This window comes from Agelaius phoeniceus, chromosome 7, assembly GCF_051311805.1.
Source record: "Agelaius phoeniceus isolate bAgePho1 chromosome 7, bAgePho1.hap1, whole genome shotgun sequence".
NCBI classification, from domain to species: domain Eukaryota; kingdom Metazoa; phylum Chordata; class Aves; order Passeriformes; family Icteridae; genus Agelaius; species Agelaius phoeniceus.
Window position 1 is genome coordinate 27,655,316 of NC_135271.1, and position 18,052 is coordinate 27,673,367.

General features: G+C 38.8%; 1 protein-coding gene across 4 annotated transcripts in view; it reads left to right on the forward strand.

Annotated features, from left to right (window-relative positions):
* The window catches only part of ZNF385B (zinc finger protein 385B), a 149,583-nt gene that overhangs the window by 19,424 nt on the left and 112,107 nt on the right, over positions 1-18,052 (forward strand). For 3 of the 4 annotated variants that reach the window (XM_077181358.1, XM_077181356.1, XM_077181355.1), the window contains exon 2: positions 11,075-11,377. In XM_077181358.1, coding sequence (XP_077037473.1) covers positions 11,077-11,377 — 301 coding nt within the window. In that variant the 5' untranslated portion in view covers positions 11,075-11,076. Of the gene's footprint in view, positions 1-11,074; positions 11,378-18,052 lie in introns of those variants that run through there. The other variant, XM_077181360.1, reaches the window with a different exon arrangement.

An 18,052-nucleotide genomic window follows, 5' to 3' on the forward strand; every position in this document is an offset into this window, starting at 1 on the left:
CAGGTCAGTCGGTAGCACCAGCAGAACATCGTAACTTGTTCTTAATGTACTGTCTGTCTTCCACAGTGCAACTTACCCTTATTTCATTGGGCAGTTAGAAAGCTATAACCTCCTGGTTTGTCTGATCTAAAATAAACTTCAACTAATCTAGTAGGTCTCAACAAATCTCCTGAACTTGACGGCAGATGGCACATGCTTTTTATTTCGCCCTGCATATACTATCTTGGTGGGTGGTGACTGCCTTAGGACAAAATCAGCATCCCACCAGTCACCATCTGGGACGGCAGATGATATGTGGGACTGTCATGAATAAGCATTCTGATGTTTGTAAATGTCTGAAGGAAGACACTGCTTGTTAGCGTGGCAGTTGGTATGCAGTCACCTCGGTGAGAAGCACACTTTGTGCAGTCATCAGCAAAAGATGAATTGCGTGCCTTGGGTTCGTCCCTGCATATGGGTGGGTGTAAGTTCAATCTTCCATAATTTGTTCATTTTGATGGCAAACTTGAATGGCTCTTATCTTGACAGACCTTTAGTTAGTCTTTGTCACTGCTTTTGTGCTAAAAACTGTATACTCTTTGGTACTGTGTCAGCAGTATTATTTAGATGCCTGCATCATAACCAGTGCTGATAGTGAGCACAAATGCATGGTATGAAATGTGCCCTTGCTTTGATAGTGTACTCTGAGTTGGTGGGGAAATGGAGGGGACAGTTTGGAAAAAAAGGTGTGAAATTGCTTGCAAAAAACACCCCATAGTGTTGTCCCAGATGCAGGAATGGAAATGCACATCTTCTGGCCCTCCTCTACTACGGACAATGAGAGATGGGGATTACTGAGCTGGATCAGAAGCCAATTTTATTGAGAATATGAAGAGTTTATATAGGATTATATTTTTGATAACAATTTCTCATTGGTTACACATTCTTCATGACATCAGTTACCTGGTAATCATTACAAAATTTCACAACCTATCTTTTGGTCACTTCTACACCAAGGAGCAGTTATCTGTGTATTGATGGCTTCTGCTTGATTAGGCCTGAGATATCAGACTCCTTTATCAGTTCCACTGTACCTCTGTCTCACTCTCCACACTCTACTCCCATTTTACCTTTTCCCCTGAGCAAGATGCACACACAGACATCTGAACCATGAGGATATCCACAGGCCACTTGCCTCATCTTCTCTGTTCCTGGCTCTATGCACTAAGCTCCTTTCCTGAACAGAAGTGCTTTGAGAAATGTTATTTAGAGCTGGTATTTTGGAGGGGCTGCTTGTAATTTATGTAGAATATTTTAGATAGTAAAGCTTCAGTCTTCTAATCATCTTTGTGACCCTCCTGTGGACTTTCTCCAGCAGGTCCATGCCCTTCTTTTGTTGGGGTCTGCAGAGCTCTTTGAAACAGTTTAAGGAAGTGACATCAACTTGAGTGATTCAAATAGCTGATTTGACTCTTAATTTTTTCAGTGCCTCCTGAATACTTGGTGTAGAATATATACAGGAGTGTGGGGCTTAAAAAGTTTATGCAGCTACACAGTTTGTGGTAATTGGGAGTGGGGCTGTGGCTTAGTCTCATCCCCAATGGGCTACACCTGTGCAGGACAGGTGAGCAGCACTGAAAACAGTGAGCCATGGAGTGCCCAGGGGCACTGACCAACCACCAAAGGGAACAGAGGGCACACAGGTTCAATGCATGAACATGAGGGTATAAAAGGTTGGACTAAAGAGTAAGAAAGAACAGATGCTTGAAGCCTTCTGAAGTGGCATGATGGTGCTCTGTATGGGCAGATACCTGAAGCCTTCTGATGTGGTATGGTGTTACTCTGTTTGGGGGAGTGCTTAAAACTTCTGAAATTGTATGGTGATCTCTGTGTGCCATGGCCATCTCAACTGTGACATATTTGTGACAAGTTTATACAGTTCACTGGTTCTGGAATTGCCATTGGATCTTTGGTGTGAAGGTTTTATGGTAGAGCAATATATTGCCTGAGTGTCTTCATGTATTTTTGGCTATTAAGTATGATATGCAACAGTATACTGATTTTATATAAATGAATAATAAAAAGGAAGAAACCCAAACAATCTGCCACATGAACTCTTAATTTAGGTACTACCTTCAGATTAAAATGTAAAAGTTAGAGTCCAAAAGTTTATAAAACCAGAGTTTGTTTTAATGATATGGTTTCACTGGCTGGAAAGCACAGAAATGAGGAGTGTCTGCTAAATTTGTATGAGCAAATGCACTCTTTCTCATGGCTCTTACTTGAGGGGAGAGCAGAGTGGATTATTTACAGCATGGAAGCACACGCATGTCCTGTTTCTGGATCAGCAAAACGAGTAAAAGGCTGGCTCTTCTTTTTTATGAATGGAGCTGTGTTTTTTAGTGTGGAATAAGGTATTCAGAATGCATTTTGCAAGCAACAGTCACTTGAAGCCTGGGGTGACTGGCAGCTTGAGTTTGAGAGGTCTGTGCATAAGAAGGAGGAATTAGGGAGTGGCTGTATCTTCAACTTCACCAGACATCTCTCCAAGTTCAGTGTTAGCACAAAACACACTCAGTTTTTGTTCCTTTAAACAGGGAAAAGGGAAGCAAAAGGTTAGGTTCAGGTCAGTGCTAACTTTAACCTGGCCTGCCTGCAGGTGGCTTCAGACTAGGTGATCCAATATTCTTATGGTCTGTCACTACCAGCTGGGTAATATTCTTATAATTTGATCATAAAACTGAAGTAATTAATAAGATAAAGTAGATGTGATGTCCCTTTATACAATAAAGCAACATTGGTTTTGATATTTTTTCGGTTCCAAAAGAGAATCAGCTGTTTACATAGACAATGGCAGGATCTTATGCATGATGACTGATCTGGGACCATCTTTTTAGGAGCGCTTTAGGATTGACATCCACCGCCACTGATCATGCTTGCAGTTTTCTGTTCTTTGTATTCTTAGTGCTTCCAATCAAGCTGATAGGTCTCAATCTCACATTTTTTTCCTGAATGTGGTGTGTTCTTTGTTCATGCCCAGCTATTATTTTCACACAATCATCAAAGCTCTTGGGTCCAAGAGTGCTTTCACAGCATTACCTGGGTTTATCCTGAATGCATGATTTCCAGTACAACTTCTATTCAGCTCCTAGCATTGTCAGACTTAAGAACAAGACAGCCATCTACTAGGCCCGACTTTCTGTTGTGGCTTCCTTTTATGCTGAGATGAATTCTTGATATTTTTAAGAAGGTAGGAAATTATTTTTACTTCTTGAGACCAAAGATTGATTTACTCTTCAAATGTTATTATGCTCAAGTAGGATAAAGCAACAGCCAGATAGAAATACCCTGTAGGAACCTCAGATTATGTCAGCAGGTTTTCATCTTTATTTTTGCAAGTTTATGCCATGGACAACTGTTTTTATAAATAAAATAGTTGCTTCACTAGAAGTACCTTACATCTTGAATCAATTGTCCAAATAGTTAAAACCCATGTGTTTTGTAGTTGGCTTTATGTTCTCTTAAGCTTCTTAAATGTATAAAAATAATGTGTTGTTTAAAAAAAACCCTATTTTCTGTGGTCCTTTTATTGTTGAACACAGGTTGAAACTATATCCTCTTCGGAATTTTTCCCTTTATAAGTTTGTGTTCATCTCTTCCAAGTTGTAAAATCTGATGGAGATACGTTAATTAATGTTCTGTTAGTCAATGTTTTTCTAGGGATAAATACGAGGAGTCCTTTGATTTAAATAGATTTGGATCCAATACTTTGAAAGTTACAAATAAAAATCCTAACCTAGCAACTTTGTAGAAAATTTTTAGAGGCACTATCATTCCATTTATTTATTTATTTTGCAATTGATAAGACAGTTCCCTGGTCTCCAAAAGGCAGATTATGAAAATGGGCAAAATTGAAAATATGCATAAGAAAACTCCTTTGCTAATTTCTACTTGGAAAAAATTAGCTTTTTAAAATTGAGGATTTGTTAAAATAACTTGTAATTTTCATGTTCAGCCTATTAAAGTATTGTATTTTCAAAAATTATTTTGATTTTTTTGTTTTCTTTGTTCTTTTTCTTCCCTGTTTGGCATTTGGGCATGTTTAGCATTTTAATCCTGCCCATATCCAAGAAAGAGCTAATATAAGTCTCTCTATTTTTGTGGTTTGGTTTTTTTCTTCTTCCTGGGTGTTGCTTTACAACTATGGTATACTTGGGATTTAATATGAAACTAGAGTTCCTGGATGAAATAGGGTGTAAATAGGATCAGATACAGACAATCAGTGATGTCTGATATGCAATGGATTTTTTTTTTTTAATGAGGACACTAAAAGACAGACTGGACTATGGGCCACCTGATAGAATTGTTGCAGACCTCATACTGGGGATCCACCACTGTGGATAGTGGGATCATTCTAAGGGTTTGTTAAAAACATGTGTTATAGAGAAAGCTAAGGGAGCTGAGTAGCCATTTTCCATTTTCCTGGAAGGTCTACTCTCTCTGAGGTTTCTGCATGTGGTAGGGGAGGACAATGTCTAAAATGACATCTAAACAAAAGTTGGACACTTTGGGCATCTAAATATTCTTCTGTAATTAGCTAAGATTGCTTAGAGTGCAAGTTAACTGAAGGTAAGCAGTGGTTTAATGACAGACTGCTGAGTAGAAGGCACCAACTTGTCAAATGGTTCATCAAGCAAAATTGTATCATGGTAATTCTGTAGAACTATCTGTTTGTCTTGAAGCATAATCCAGGATAGCTGTCTGGACTCCAAACTTGGTTAGCCTGCTTGGCAGAAGCCTGATGTGTTATGTCAGGTGAGGATACACCTCTTTGGCAAATAAACTGATGTGTAAATAGATTTGTGTTAATGCTAAGAGTGCCAGCAATCTGTAAGTATGGGTGCTACAGAGGAAAGGATCAACCTTACAATTAAAGCTAACTGCAGATATTGGCACAAGCAACAGCAGTCACTGATAACCTCAGCTGAGAGTCATTTCATTTACTCCAGTTTAGCTGAGCTCACAGTCTAGTGCAGCAGGTCAAATTTCAGGTTTCCTTAACATAGAAAATTTCAAGGCAGTAAAACAAAGCAAAACGCTAGCTACTTGAATGCTTCCAGTTTTCTGAATTACCTTGTGCTGAACAGCTAATGTTTGTGTTGTGAAACTACCATCTGTTTTTATAGTTTGAAGAGAATCTCCTTCAAATGTTAAATGCTCTAAAATGTGTTAGTGAAGAGGCTGTCAGCCATTTGTTACCATTCAAAAGTTATCATGCACAGTGAAAGCAAGCTGAGTTTCTATTCCTCTTTTTATTGATAAATAGCATCAAAATTAAAGCTAAAAAATTCCTTAGCCCAGTTTGGTCTGTGTACTGTGACAAATTGATTATTCTTTATCTGTCTTAAGAAATAAAAATGTGTTTACTTTTTTGAACCATCCAGTTTTTACTGTAACTTTGAATAAAAACATGTAATGTATTTTGAAAGCAGAGATGAAATACATAGCCAAGAGTTGATCAGGTATGGATGGGTGGGTAATAAATAGTTTGACAGGCGGACATGTCACAGAATATGATGCCTCCTTGAGGAATTTCAGAACAAGATGAGGATTAAACATGGCAGTTCTCTGTTTGGGTTTGTATTGAAAGAAAGAGGAACACATCTTCAGAAACCAAACAGGTCCCTTAAACATATGGGGGATTTTTCAAGGCTGGCTTCAGAAGAGTCTCTAGTGCTTTTTTTAACTCTGTAGGATACTGTGCACAAGGCGCTACGCATATGCTGTTCACCACAGTATCCCAAAAGAACTTGTTGCCCAGATGGTGCAAACCATATGCCTCTTGATAGTTTATCTGTGTTTGGGAAATACTCTCTAAAAATACAATTAAGGTCATGAGACTTGTAAAAAACAGCTCTAGTGAATTTTTAAATAACGCTCTGGAGGTATTCAAAGCTGGTTTGTGTATTTTTTGGGGTTGGATTTTTTCTTTTGGGAGATGTGTGTAAATGTTTTATGGAGAGATGAGGAAGTAGGGGATCATAGCTCAGTGTGAGACCACAGCTCTTAAGGTATGTGTGCAGGCTTCCCTAGTTCAGTGCATAGATAGTTTTTCTCCATTGGAGATGCTCAAGAGGACTAAAAAACAAGGCTGGGTCCTGTGTGTCTCTCTCTCCCTGCTTCTCCCAGCTGTCTGAATGAACCTTTTGGAAATGTAACAATACAGAAAGCCAGTTAATTTTGGTTTTTGTTCCCATGTCTTCAGCAACTCATTTGATTATTTCCAAAAGCTAAGGGAGAAAATTCTCTTTGCCCATATATAAGTTGTTAAAATACGTTTTCTTTTTTGCTTACCTGGCACAGATCCACAGAGGAAAGGCAGTCTAATTACATTTCCAGCACAGTGGTTCTTTGAAGTATGAACTAATTAGGAATGGGCATTGCAAAAGTTTAGACCAGCACTCAGGAAAAGAATGCATCATGTAACCATCACTAATTCATTAGGATAACCAAAGCTTGTTTCCTTTGAGTAAAGATTTGCACATTCTCACCTACAGCACTGTACTATATAAAATACTTCTTTGTAGCTCCTCTGAAAGCACAACTCTGTTTAAAAGTAAATTAGCCAGCCAAATTGAAAGGCTAATTGCCTTGAGCTTCAAGTACAAAGGATATCCACACTTAGATTTCTTTGCCAGCTGCAAGAGGCTGAGGGAGATGTGTTTTCAGAAATCCTAACAGGATATCTCATTACACTTCAGAATTTTAATGTGGTGTCATAAATCACTAACTTATTCTTGCTCCAGTATTGTTTGCAGAATCTATTGAGATAGATCAGTTCTGTGTACTGGGGAGGAAATGTGGTGGAGGGACAGTCCTATTTAGTCTGGTAACAGTTTATGTCAAATACCTGAAAAGGTCTTAAACTAATTTTTCTTCTGACCAAAATCATAAGAGGAAGCAATGTAAAGTATATCTGGTTTGATTCATAACTTGTTTTTGCAAGAGCAAGACAGATGGGGCGTACAATCCCTTCACAGACTTAACATTTCTCTGGATCAAGCTGGATATATGGATGCTCTTCTGTGTTTCCTGCCTTGTTTTTCTTGTTTTCCCATTCTCACCTTTCAATTTTTAATTGAGTCTAATCCCCATTGAGTAAATACAGTGACAACCTTTGCAATGTGTATGCCCAGTGTGATTCACAGAATCATGTCCTTTTTGTATTGATCATTTTAATTTGCGGATATTGTTATGTATCAGCTGCTGCTAAGACTTGGCTTACACTGTGCTGTGTTAAGGTTATACAGAACTGGGAGCTTGCAGGATTGATCTAATGTATTTTCTCCATATGATAATTCCCAACCCTTCTGCCTTTTAATGAACTCATATTCATGTTCTTACTCATACTCTTCAACTTCTAAATACTTTACAATCCTACCTATAACAATTACTCTAAATTACTTTTTGGTTTCAGAGAATGTAATGATTATGTAACTCCTCTTTATTCTCAGCTCACTGACTGTAGTCTCAAGTAGCTGCTTCTGTTACATGATAATGTTATTGAGCTATGTGTGAACCTGAGGAATGAAATGGCTCTGTTTCATATCTGACTCCTGGTGGGTGAGAGCAAGTACCACCCAGAACGCTTCACAATCTATCTGTAGGAAGAAGCTCTTTTTGAAAGAGAAAAACACTTGTCAGATGTGTGCTTGCATAAATTTGAGTGACTAGAAAGTTTAGAGACGAAGAACAAAGTGGTTGGTTTGTGGTTTTTTTTTCTTGTTTGTGTTTTTTCCTATTACAAATTAATGTGTATGTACATGTTTCTTTCATAAAAGTTTAAAGCATTCAGATAGCCTTCTAAGGAAAGGTTAGCTTGTGCAAGGCAAACCTCATTCATGGTGAGGTTCTTAACACTGACTCAATGCAGAATTGTACTTGTGCTGGGTGTTCTAGAACCAGGACGTTTCAAAGGTGTGATTTTCCAACCTGAACTTTAAAGAAGAAAGGAAGGATACAAAATTTTGAAAACAGTGGAAAATTTCCTTGTGCGTAATAACTTTTTTAGTTTTTGAACAAACACATACAACCATAAGATGTGCTCGTTTATGGTAAAATCTGTATTGCTGTTTTATGGAGAGGTGAGAAAAACATCCATACTTTAAAATCTCAGCATGTTTGCCACCAATATTTTCTTTTTATAAACTCTAGAAGAGACTAAACAAAGCTTTTCAAATGCAGTGATTTGTTCTACCAAATGATCAGATCTCCAAATCCCAGGAGGGTGAGGGCTGGGATTTCTGTAAGGAGCAAGCAGATTTCTGAGGCTTGGCATGGTCTTGTCTCTGGCTGCACATAGGGGTTCTGTCCAGGGTTGGACTGGTCAGAGTATGCTGCTGGAAGCCCTCCTATGCTCAATGTAGGCATTTTCTCAGAAGTGATTTCCATCTGCTGCTCCCATCAGTTGTTGGGAAGTCATGGCTGCTTATAATCAGGCCACCTTTTAATTTAGATGCAGAGCTTAAGGCAGCGAAGGTTGTTTCAAAATTTCAGCTTGTGGTTTTTAATTCTTAAATTAGTAGCAAGAGATTGCTTCAAGGACTCATTTGTCTGGTGTATACAACTTTGTAGTAAAACTGAAGTTATAGTTATTTTTTTGTTAAAACTAGAGTGTACCTTGGCAGTGATTTGTTTTTATTTGTTTGAAGGTTAATTTTCTTTCTATCCTGGCAGCTGGGATGCCTAAGGGTGCAGGTGCAGTGTGTGACTCCTTGCTGTGCTCAATTGTTCTTTCTGGGTGCATCCATGTTTATAAATACTTCTGGTGATGTCAGGACTGCACTTTTGAGGCAAATGTTCTGATTTTCCCCATGTACCCTGCTTTGGCCCATAATTGAGCAGTCTCAGACTTCACCAAGGTTTTGTTCCTTTGGAGGAAAGGCAGCAGAAACCTGCAGTCCAGGAGTGCAGGTGTCTTGTGCCACAGCGCTAATGCAGTACCAGCCCAGTGCTTTCCAAAACAGCCCTCCTTGGGAAGGCTTTGGTCCTCTTACAGGCAGCTCCATCAGTCTTCCTTCTGCTCCATGCAGCTTCCTAATGCAGAGATGTGTGCCTCTGCCAATTTTAGTGGTATCCAAACCAACTGAGCTTCATTAAGATCTTACAGATGATTGAAATAATTGCTGAATGATATTTGATTATTTTCTGTCTGCAACCAAACGTACAAGATTTCTGACAGGCCAGGATTTTTAAACTGCAACATATTTTATTATTCTATAATGGTTTGTATGTACAACTTGTAAAAGAATTTTTGTTTCGTAACATTTTACTTCAGAGAACAAAAGTCACAACAGTGATGTTGAAATAAAAAAATTACAGAAAACAAAGGGACTAGGGGAGGTTATTGACGGTTTAAAATACATTGAAAAAAACCGAAATACTGAAGCTCTAAGGAGATTAAATTTTCAGATGAAAATGTTATCTTAGCTCAGCTGAGTCAAGGATCTTGGTTGCTTGCCTTGAAATATGATACTTACACTTAAATGATTTAGTGTGATAGTCTGTAGCCTAGGTTTTCAGGACCACCAGTATTTTGTTTTTAAATTAATTAGGTACCTATGCACTATGATTATTTTTAATAATTAGTTTTATTCTTATTTGATGTGATTTATACCTTAATGTGTCGTTAACAGTTCTGTTATCAAACAAACAATGTTATCTATAAGAAAGATATGAAGTCTATTTACCATACTTGATCAGTGAAGTGTACTTGAAGCAATCTGTACCAATACTAAAATGTTAAGCATGGGCTAGGAATGTGAGGAAATACTCTATCCTACCATATAAATGACTAAATCATTATGAAGATTTTTCTGAGTACACCCCTGTGCCAGAGAACAGAACAGACTTTCTCTTGGTAGCAAACTTAACTGGATTATGAGAGAGATACTCTAGTGTTACTTGTGAATGCTGCACTCTTCTGGGGAGGATTACTGCCACTTTTGGTTTAAAAGTTTCTGTATTTCAGTGCTCCCGCCTAACAGGGTGGTAGGTGTACACGAAGTTCTGTGCTGCTCTGGTTCCCAGGCTGGAAAAGGGACCTTGTGTTTGAAGTCTTGTGCTTTTGAAACCTGAGCACAGGTGCACTCTTGCCTGCAAAGAGCTGCTTTTGTGCACTGCTCTCTGAGCCAGCCTTTGGCCATCCAGAGTATTTGGGTGGTGGGGGATAAGAATAAACATCAATTTGTGTAGCTAAGAAAACAGAATTATTTTTATATGAGTTACCTTAGACCCTCTATTTCTTCTCTGCCAGTTTAGCACCATACCTTAAATGAAATATGGACTTTCTGCCTATATATATAAAATTGTACTTTGTGCAGCTTGATGATGAGGTTTTTAATTCTCTAGGGCAAGTTAATATTTCAGCCTCTTGGCTTGTTGTTCAGGAACTCGCATTTACCATGGTTTTGTGTAGTTTGCACAAGACTAATGTTTAGCTGACTTTCTGCTGTACAATAGTTTGAGTTGTGAAGGTATGGATGGACAAATATTGATAACATACAGTCTTTGTATGAAGCTGAAGATTTGGATGTATGTGAAAGTGGAAAGGCTTCATTAGTCTCATTTGAATAGTCTGCTGTCTTCCAGTGTTTCCATAAGATTTCTTGCTGGCATCCTTTTTGTTGAATAATTGTGTTTGAAGTAGTGGGCACTGCTATAGTCATTGGAAAGTAAAAAGCTCTGGCACCAGTGTTTAGTAAGGCAAAGGAAATGTATTTGAAAATAATCTTAACCTCTGCTACAGATGCAATAATAAATCTGCTTTAAAATAGAGAGCTTGCTTAACAAAATAATGAGTTGTTGCAAGTTGCTGTGCACAGACTGTGATACATTGCCAACTTATTATTTCTGAGCTCTGTGGTGTGTCACAAATGCTTTTATTTCTATATTAAGCAATGCCTCTGCAGTTTGGAACCTTATTTGTTAGAACTGGTTGCTGGGTCGTGTATTGCAGCATTTTAAAAAAGAAAATGCAGTTTTAACAGTAAGGATTTGTTGCTCTCTAGTAACAGTTTGTCTCTTTTCCTTGTAGGTATGAAGCGTCCATTAAGTCCTGACCACATCATTGAAGATGGGATTATGAATCAACCAGCTGCTCTACGCACCTTTGAGGAAAAAGGACTGAGGAATGACAGACAGGATTACCAATTAAGCAAAGAAAAAAAGAAGATACTGTTTTCCTTCTGTGAAGTGTGCAATATACAGCTGAATTCTGCAGCCCAAGCTCAAGTTCATTACAATGGGAAATCTCACTTGAAAAGAGTGAAGCAGCTAAATAATGGAAAACTCCCTACAAGTACAGCTCCTGGCACTTTGTTTGCAAGTACAAGCACAGGTACATAATTAGTTTGAGATGTTGTGTTTTGGTCAAGAATTCTGAGGAAGTTTTAAGCTCTACCTTCTCTACCCAATATAACCATTAAACTTAATATAGATTAGTACTAGTAGTTAATAATATTTTGCCATGTTTAGAATTACTGGTGTATTTCTTTTCCTGGTCTATTTGAAAGTAACGCTTGTGTATCCAAACACTTGCACATTTTGTCATCTGCTTTTGTTCCCAAAAGAAAGTTCTGGAGGGATGCTACATGCACAGGAGAAACTTTAAAATGAAATCTAGTAATGGAATGATGGAGGAGGAGAGCTGGAATTGACAGGCCTGGCCCTTTCATTCTTTCTGCTTTCAGCCCTCGGGGTTTTAACCACTCTTATCCATAGAATCAGTTTAGGTTGGAAAAGACCTCTAAGTAAGAAGTATTTCAAAGCAAGACTTTTTACTTACTAGGAAAAACACAAGTCTTGGGCAAAATGCATCTAGCATGCATAATGTGAAGATACAAAGCACATAATATGCCCTTCTGTTTATTTGGGGGGGGGGGGGGGTTGTTTTTTTTATTTTAATGTTTGACTCTGTTCATAGCAACTTGAGAAAAATCCAACAGATCTTGAATCTTCATACAAGAAGTTTTCTTAATGGTAGTATTTGTTTTTATTTGCCACGTTAAGATACTGGCTTTGGTTTCTTTTGTTTTGTATAGAAACAGTCAAGCTGCATTGAAAGGTTTAGCTTTTTCTTCTGATTTTGTTTCTTGTTAACAGAATTTTACTTGTTTTGAAGTCCGTGGTACTGTTTTGTTTGACTTAGAACTAAGCAGTGTGAGAGTATCAGTTGTGTAAGTCGTGTGATTCAAAAGATGAAATTCTTATTGAATAACTTCTAGATTAATTAATTGTGAGCATTCTTAAAATAACTGGATATCTGTGAGATGTTATGATTGATTTGTGATTCCTCTGTGTGTGGACCTACAATGCAGACATATAAAAACATTTTCTATTTTTCTTGCTTTTTGTTATCTTAACCCCTTCATCTGATGCCTTTGCTGTCATTGCTAGTGATCACAGCTGATGCTCTGGCACCATTACTCAAAGAATGCTCTGATGCTCAGAATACAAGTATGTTTGCTGGAGCACATGCTTTGGGGTTACTGCATAGCTTGAGACTTAAGATGTGTGTTTCTTTGTACTTTGTTGACCACTCTCTGTATATTAGACTCTCAGTTGTGTGCTGGTTATGCTGGTCTATCTGGTGCATGTTGAAATAAGCATTCCTTTTTTTCATAGCTGAGGGATATTGTGTTCATAGCACTGAAAAGAAAGAAAAGCCTTCTAACAGACAATTTATTATTACTGTGATTACATAAACAATTTACTATACTGTTTAAGAACTAGCGAGAGAACAAGATTTACTGAGATGTAGTTCTCAAAGAACATTTTCCAAAAATAACTAGAAATTAATTTTCTTTTAAATGGACATTATCCAGGCTCAGTTTTAATCCATGTCCTCTGGAGTGTTATTACCTCTTGTAATGGAGGTCTTCCTTTCCCATTTCTTCAGCTAACATTGTAAACAGAACTAATTGTGCAGATGGTAAGAGAGCAATTATATTAATCTCACCTCACCAGTGAATAGATATTATTCCAGATGCAAAGAAAGCAAATAGCCTCTCTCATACTTCACTGTTATGGCTGCACCCTTCTCACAAAGCACCTAGTGAAGAGTTCAGCACACCTTAGGAAACTTCCTGCAAAAGTTCCATCCAGTGTCAGGTTGGATTTTTTCCTCTGTGTTCAATAGATAAATGTGAAATCAATAATATTCCCCCTGGAAAATGAGGTGACTGTAAAATATACATGACTGAAAAGTTTCCTGGACCCTTCAGAAACCAGGATTACAGACCTGCCAGAACTGTCGTGATTCTGTGTGACAGAATTGATGGATCACTGACTCCAGCTCTTCCTGACACTTGGTAGACTTTGTTATAAATGGAGATGAGGCATGTTTGCATAGTCATTCTGCTTTGTGGTCCTCTCTGTGACAGGTGGCCCTCAGTTGTTAGCAAATGTCCTTTTAATTTTTGACTTCTACTGTGCTTCACAACTATAAGCTCCAGTTGTTGCTCTTAACTTGCTGGTAATGGTCCTTGTACTACTATTGGAATGTTTATTAAGATTTGATACCTGGGATTCCAGGTCCTGGAAAGGATACCTTTAATTGTATACATGCAGGCTTATATATTTAAAATCTAAATATAATTTTAGAGATGAGTTTAAAGCTACTTCTTTGTATTTAGAGTAAGGGTGCAATTGTCATAGGATTTAAATATATATTTAGCAACAAATTTTTCTAAAAAGTTTCCTCTATTTCTAGTTAATCTTGCCTTGCCAAGTTCTTTTGCTATTGTACCTCTACCTGCAATTTAAATTACTTCCTAGCAAGTGACATTTAATAGAAAAGAAAGATTTAAGAGCTGCTTTTCTTCATATTGCCACAATCAAGAAATCAGTGGGTTACACTAGGTCATTTTGGTGATTTGATCCACTCATTGAACTTCTCATTTTATTTACATTGCTGTTGAAAACTGGAAGAAAAGAGCATTTGCTTGGGAAATACATTGCACACGGTGAGCCTTCCCTCTTGGCTATGTTAGTGCTTGTTTATTACCGGCCATGCCCACCATGGCTCTTAGTGCAGCCACTCCCAGGGCCATCCCGACCCTTGTGCCAGGCACACGGACGTACAGACAGGCTTGTACAGACTGGCTGCTGTCAGCAGGACATAAATGCACTCTCATCAAAGTCAGAAAGTGCCTGTTTGCCTTCACAGCTTAAGTTGGAAATGATTTAATGTATTTCCTATGAAGAAAAAGGAAAAGAAAGGGCGATTTCCTGCAGCCTTGGGGAGAGGTATTTTGGAGCGAGCCAGTTTAAAGCTTTTCAGTGAGCTGGCCGCGCCGGAGCCTGCAGCAGATCCCAGCTGTCCCGGGTACCCGGAATCCGCCTGCCCTCGCTGAGAGCAGGGGCTGAGCACCCGCTGCTCACGGGGCCGCGGCCAGTCCTGGGCATAGGGCACGAACTTGGCTCAGGGCTGATTGAAATCTGCTCGCCTCCTCCGTGCCTCCAGCGAGCTAACGAGGAGGGAATTGCTGCGGAGGCGGGATGCGCCGGGATGCTCGGTACCCACGCGATGGCGCTGCAGCCCGGGCCATGCCGAGCCGCGCGTTCGGCATCCCGGAACATTGCTGCGGGGATAACTGCGGGGATAACTGCGGGCTGCTCCTAGCGCCGGCCGGGCATGCCGGGCACGGCTGCCTTGCGTTCCTCCCGCTTCCTCCTCGGAGGTGACACCGGTTTTGCGCCACGAATTCTCATTGCTTCCTCCATGGGGTGGTGTCTCCTGGCTCTCTCTTCTTTCCCCCATGGTAACGTGGGAACAGTTGGTGTAGTTTTTAGGAAGTGTACTAGAAATGCCTGTCAAAGTCCAGATTTTACAGATCTCTGGAAACGTGTAGGGAAGTTTCATCTTTGTTACAGAAGGTGCCCAGGTTTAAAAGTGGGCGAAGGAAAATCCCTTTTCCATGGGTCCTAGGCTGTTTTAAAGAGCACATGTGCTTCAGGACACTGGTTGATGCCCATGTGATCTTTCTGCAGGTCTGGCTGGAGGGGTGATTGGGATGTCAGGATGCACGGTATCCTGGCAGCAGCTCTGCCTTCTTGTTCTTGAAATCTCTGACCTTGCGTGACGGTTTTGGAAATGCTGTAGGACCCTATACCACGACTCTTTGTAAGGAACAGTGCTACAAGTTGTTGTGTCAACACTGCAATACTGAGGAAATAATCACAGGCTGATTTCCTGAGGTGTTACAAACACACTGTTTTGTGGTCTGGTTCACAGCACTGACAGACAGGGATTTGTTAATATAGCAAAATAAATACATAAATTACTAGACTTCTGTTGTGTTTGTCACTTACATCAGGTCGCAAAAAGGGCCTAGTAGTGGTAGTGGAAGGGAGAAGGTAAAACAGCAGTTTTAGGCATGGGAGAAGAACAAGGGAGTTTGGACAAGGCAGGGCTTCTTCCACTTTTGATAACAGAGATTAGAGCTTCTTTGTCTCTTTGTGCAGTACCATATAAATGTTTAAGTCTAGTCAACCTATCAAGTTAACGGAGGCAGGGAGGCTTATGATTCAAGAGCTCAGATTATTCTTGATAGGATCCATGGACTGTATAGCTAACTTGCACATTAGTTTTCAAGAAAAAATAGAGATAGAAAGTGTGGATAGTATCTTCAGCCAAAAAATTTAACATACTATCACTAGACTTTGAGAACTTATACTGAAATTATACATTCCAGATAGCCTTAGATCAGACCCATGATGGTTGGTTGCAACAGAATGAATCTGCAGTGCACTGCTCTCTTTCAGTGGAGTTTTTCCTTGGTTTTTGTCAGAAGAAACTAAACCTTAGTGCAGGTTTTTGTATGCAGGTTTTAATCTTTATATGGGCCAAGACTGGGTTTCTGACAGGTACCTTAGTTGCCATCTGAGACTGCTTTGTGCCAACATAATGGAGTACAGAGCTTTTGCTTACTTTAAGCCTCTTGATCTAGGTCCTCAATTCCTTCTCAATGTTTGTCTTTCATTAATCTAAATAAAGACAAGGATAATCTGATTTTTATTGCAGAAGATCTTTATGAATTATTCTAGCAAGTACTCAGAGGAATGTAAAGCAGCAATTAAAAGTGTCTTTAAAACGTTTGTGACCTGAGTCCTATTAAATACATGCATGTATAGCTATAGAATTAGTACACAAGTCTGTAGAGAGCACTGTGAGCTTACTCTTTTTTTTGTGTTGGACCAAAACCTTTTTTACACTAGTAGAAGATGAGCACTTGTTCTGCCTTCATGTCAGCTGCCTACAGCCTGAACTTTTGGAAAGCAGTTTCAAGAAAGCTGCTTCTATGGGGCCACAAAGTGGAGCAACTCCTCAGGGCTTCCCCTCTCTGCCCTCTTGTGAGAGGGAGGTTGCTCCATGCTTTGCTGTCCTACTATTGGTAAAATCCGTTTTGCTATTTGTAAAAAATTATACTCTCACTAAAAAGCAAAGCTGTGTCCAATATAATAGAAATAATAACAGAAAGAGTTACATGCCTGTAATGAAATGCGGCTTAGTGAGCTGTTGAGAAACTCTTACTATTTCACTTCTTTCTACAGGATATGTTGGCTTTTTTCTTATTCAGTGGTCTCTTGAGCAAGATGACATTTGGTAGATGGTACCACATTCTCTGCATCACTTGAGTCTCTTCCACCATTTACTTAAGAGATAGGTAATGGTACATAACATTTTTCTTACAGAATGAAATGTTTTTAGTAAAAGCAATTGCTGTTTTTTCTTTCACGGAAGTCATCATAGAAACATAGAATATGCTGAATTTGAAGGAACCCATCAGGATCATAATTAGCTGCTTTGAAATTAGGCAGATATATTGTATTCTTCTTTTTGGGCACTTGGTATTCCTCACAAAATGCTGATGGTGAGACTTAATATCAAGGCCCAGAACTGACATTAAAGTGACATTAAAATAATAAAAAAATTCCATGACTACACACTCTATTCATAGTATAGTTCTTTGAGTAACTGCACTATGGAAGTACTGGTAAAATTGATAAAAAATATTAAGTAGCTTATATGTGCGCTCACTGGTAGTCTTCAGGAAAAACATGGGGAAATCATTATTTTATTGGAGCTGATTTTTTTCAAGTAATTGATAAGTTAATCAGAAAAAAAAAATTCAAAAATTTTCCTAATTCCCTAATGGCAAATTGAAAACCATAACTCTTTTGAAGTAGGTAAGACTTATCAGACCAATTTTTCATTTCTGGACTCCATTCTCTTGGAGGTGGGGAACACATGAATGACATTAAGCAAAAAAATAAAGTATGTACCTATTATGGAAAAAAATGGTTTATAGGCAGTGGTCCTTTGGGTGGAATGTGGAAGGATTTCAAAATAAAATTGGACAGTACATTCGGGACCCTTTGCCACTATTTGCATAGAGATATTCTTGTAGCAAAATGCCTTCCTGGACAGTTTAACCTCTCTTCAAGGGCAGTTATGCTGTGGTAAAAAGAAGCATTTAAGACATCAGTAAATCAGACATTTTAGAGTTTAGGACCAAAAATACAACTGCTCACCAGCCATGGTTTCAAGCTGAGAATGGCTGCAGGAGTGACACAACTTCTGCTTCAGTTGGGAGCAAATCCCTCGTCATTTAACCACTTCAGGCATGGCCTGGGGAGTGTCTTAAATCAGCTGAGTTGATGTTGCCAGAATTTCTTCACTGTCTCACTGAAGGATGTGATCCACAGTTTAGAGGTGTAGGCAGCTGAGATGAAAAGGGATCTATAAGTTCAGACACTTTTATTTGTGTGCATTTCTAGCCATGATTTCTGTATTAAAACTATTGGAAGAAACAAAATAATGAAGTCAGGTTTGTCAATTATTTTTACCTTGTAAAAAGAAAACTGGTATCTTCTCTGTATAGTAACTTTTCTCATCTGGGATCTGATCCTATCAAGATTTCTTTGGTAGTTGTCTCATGACCCAGCAGTATATTTGGATACCTGTACAGGTAATATAATAAAAAACTTCCATGTCCTTCAGTTGCTTCAA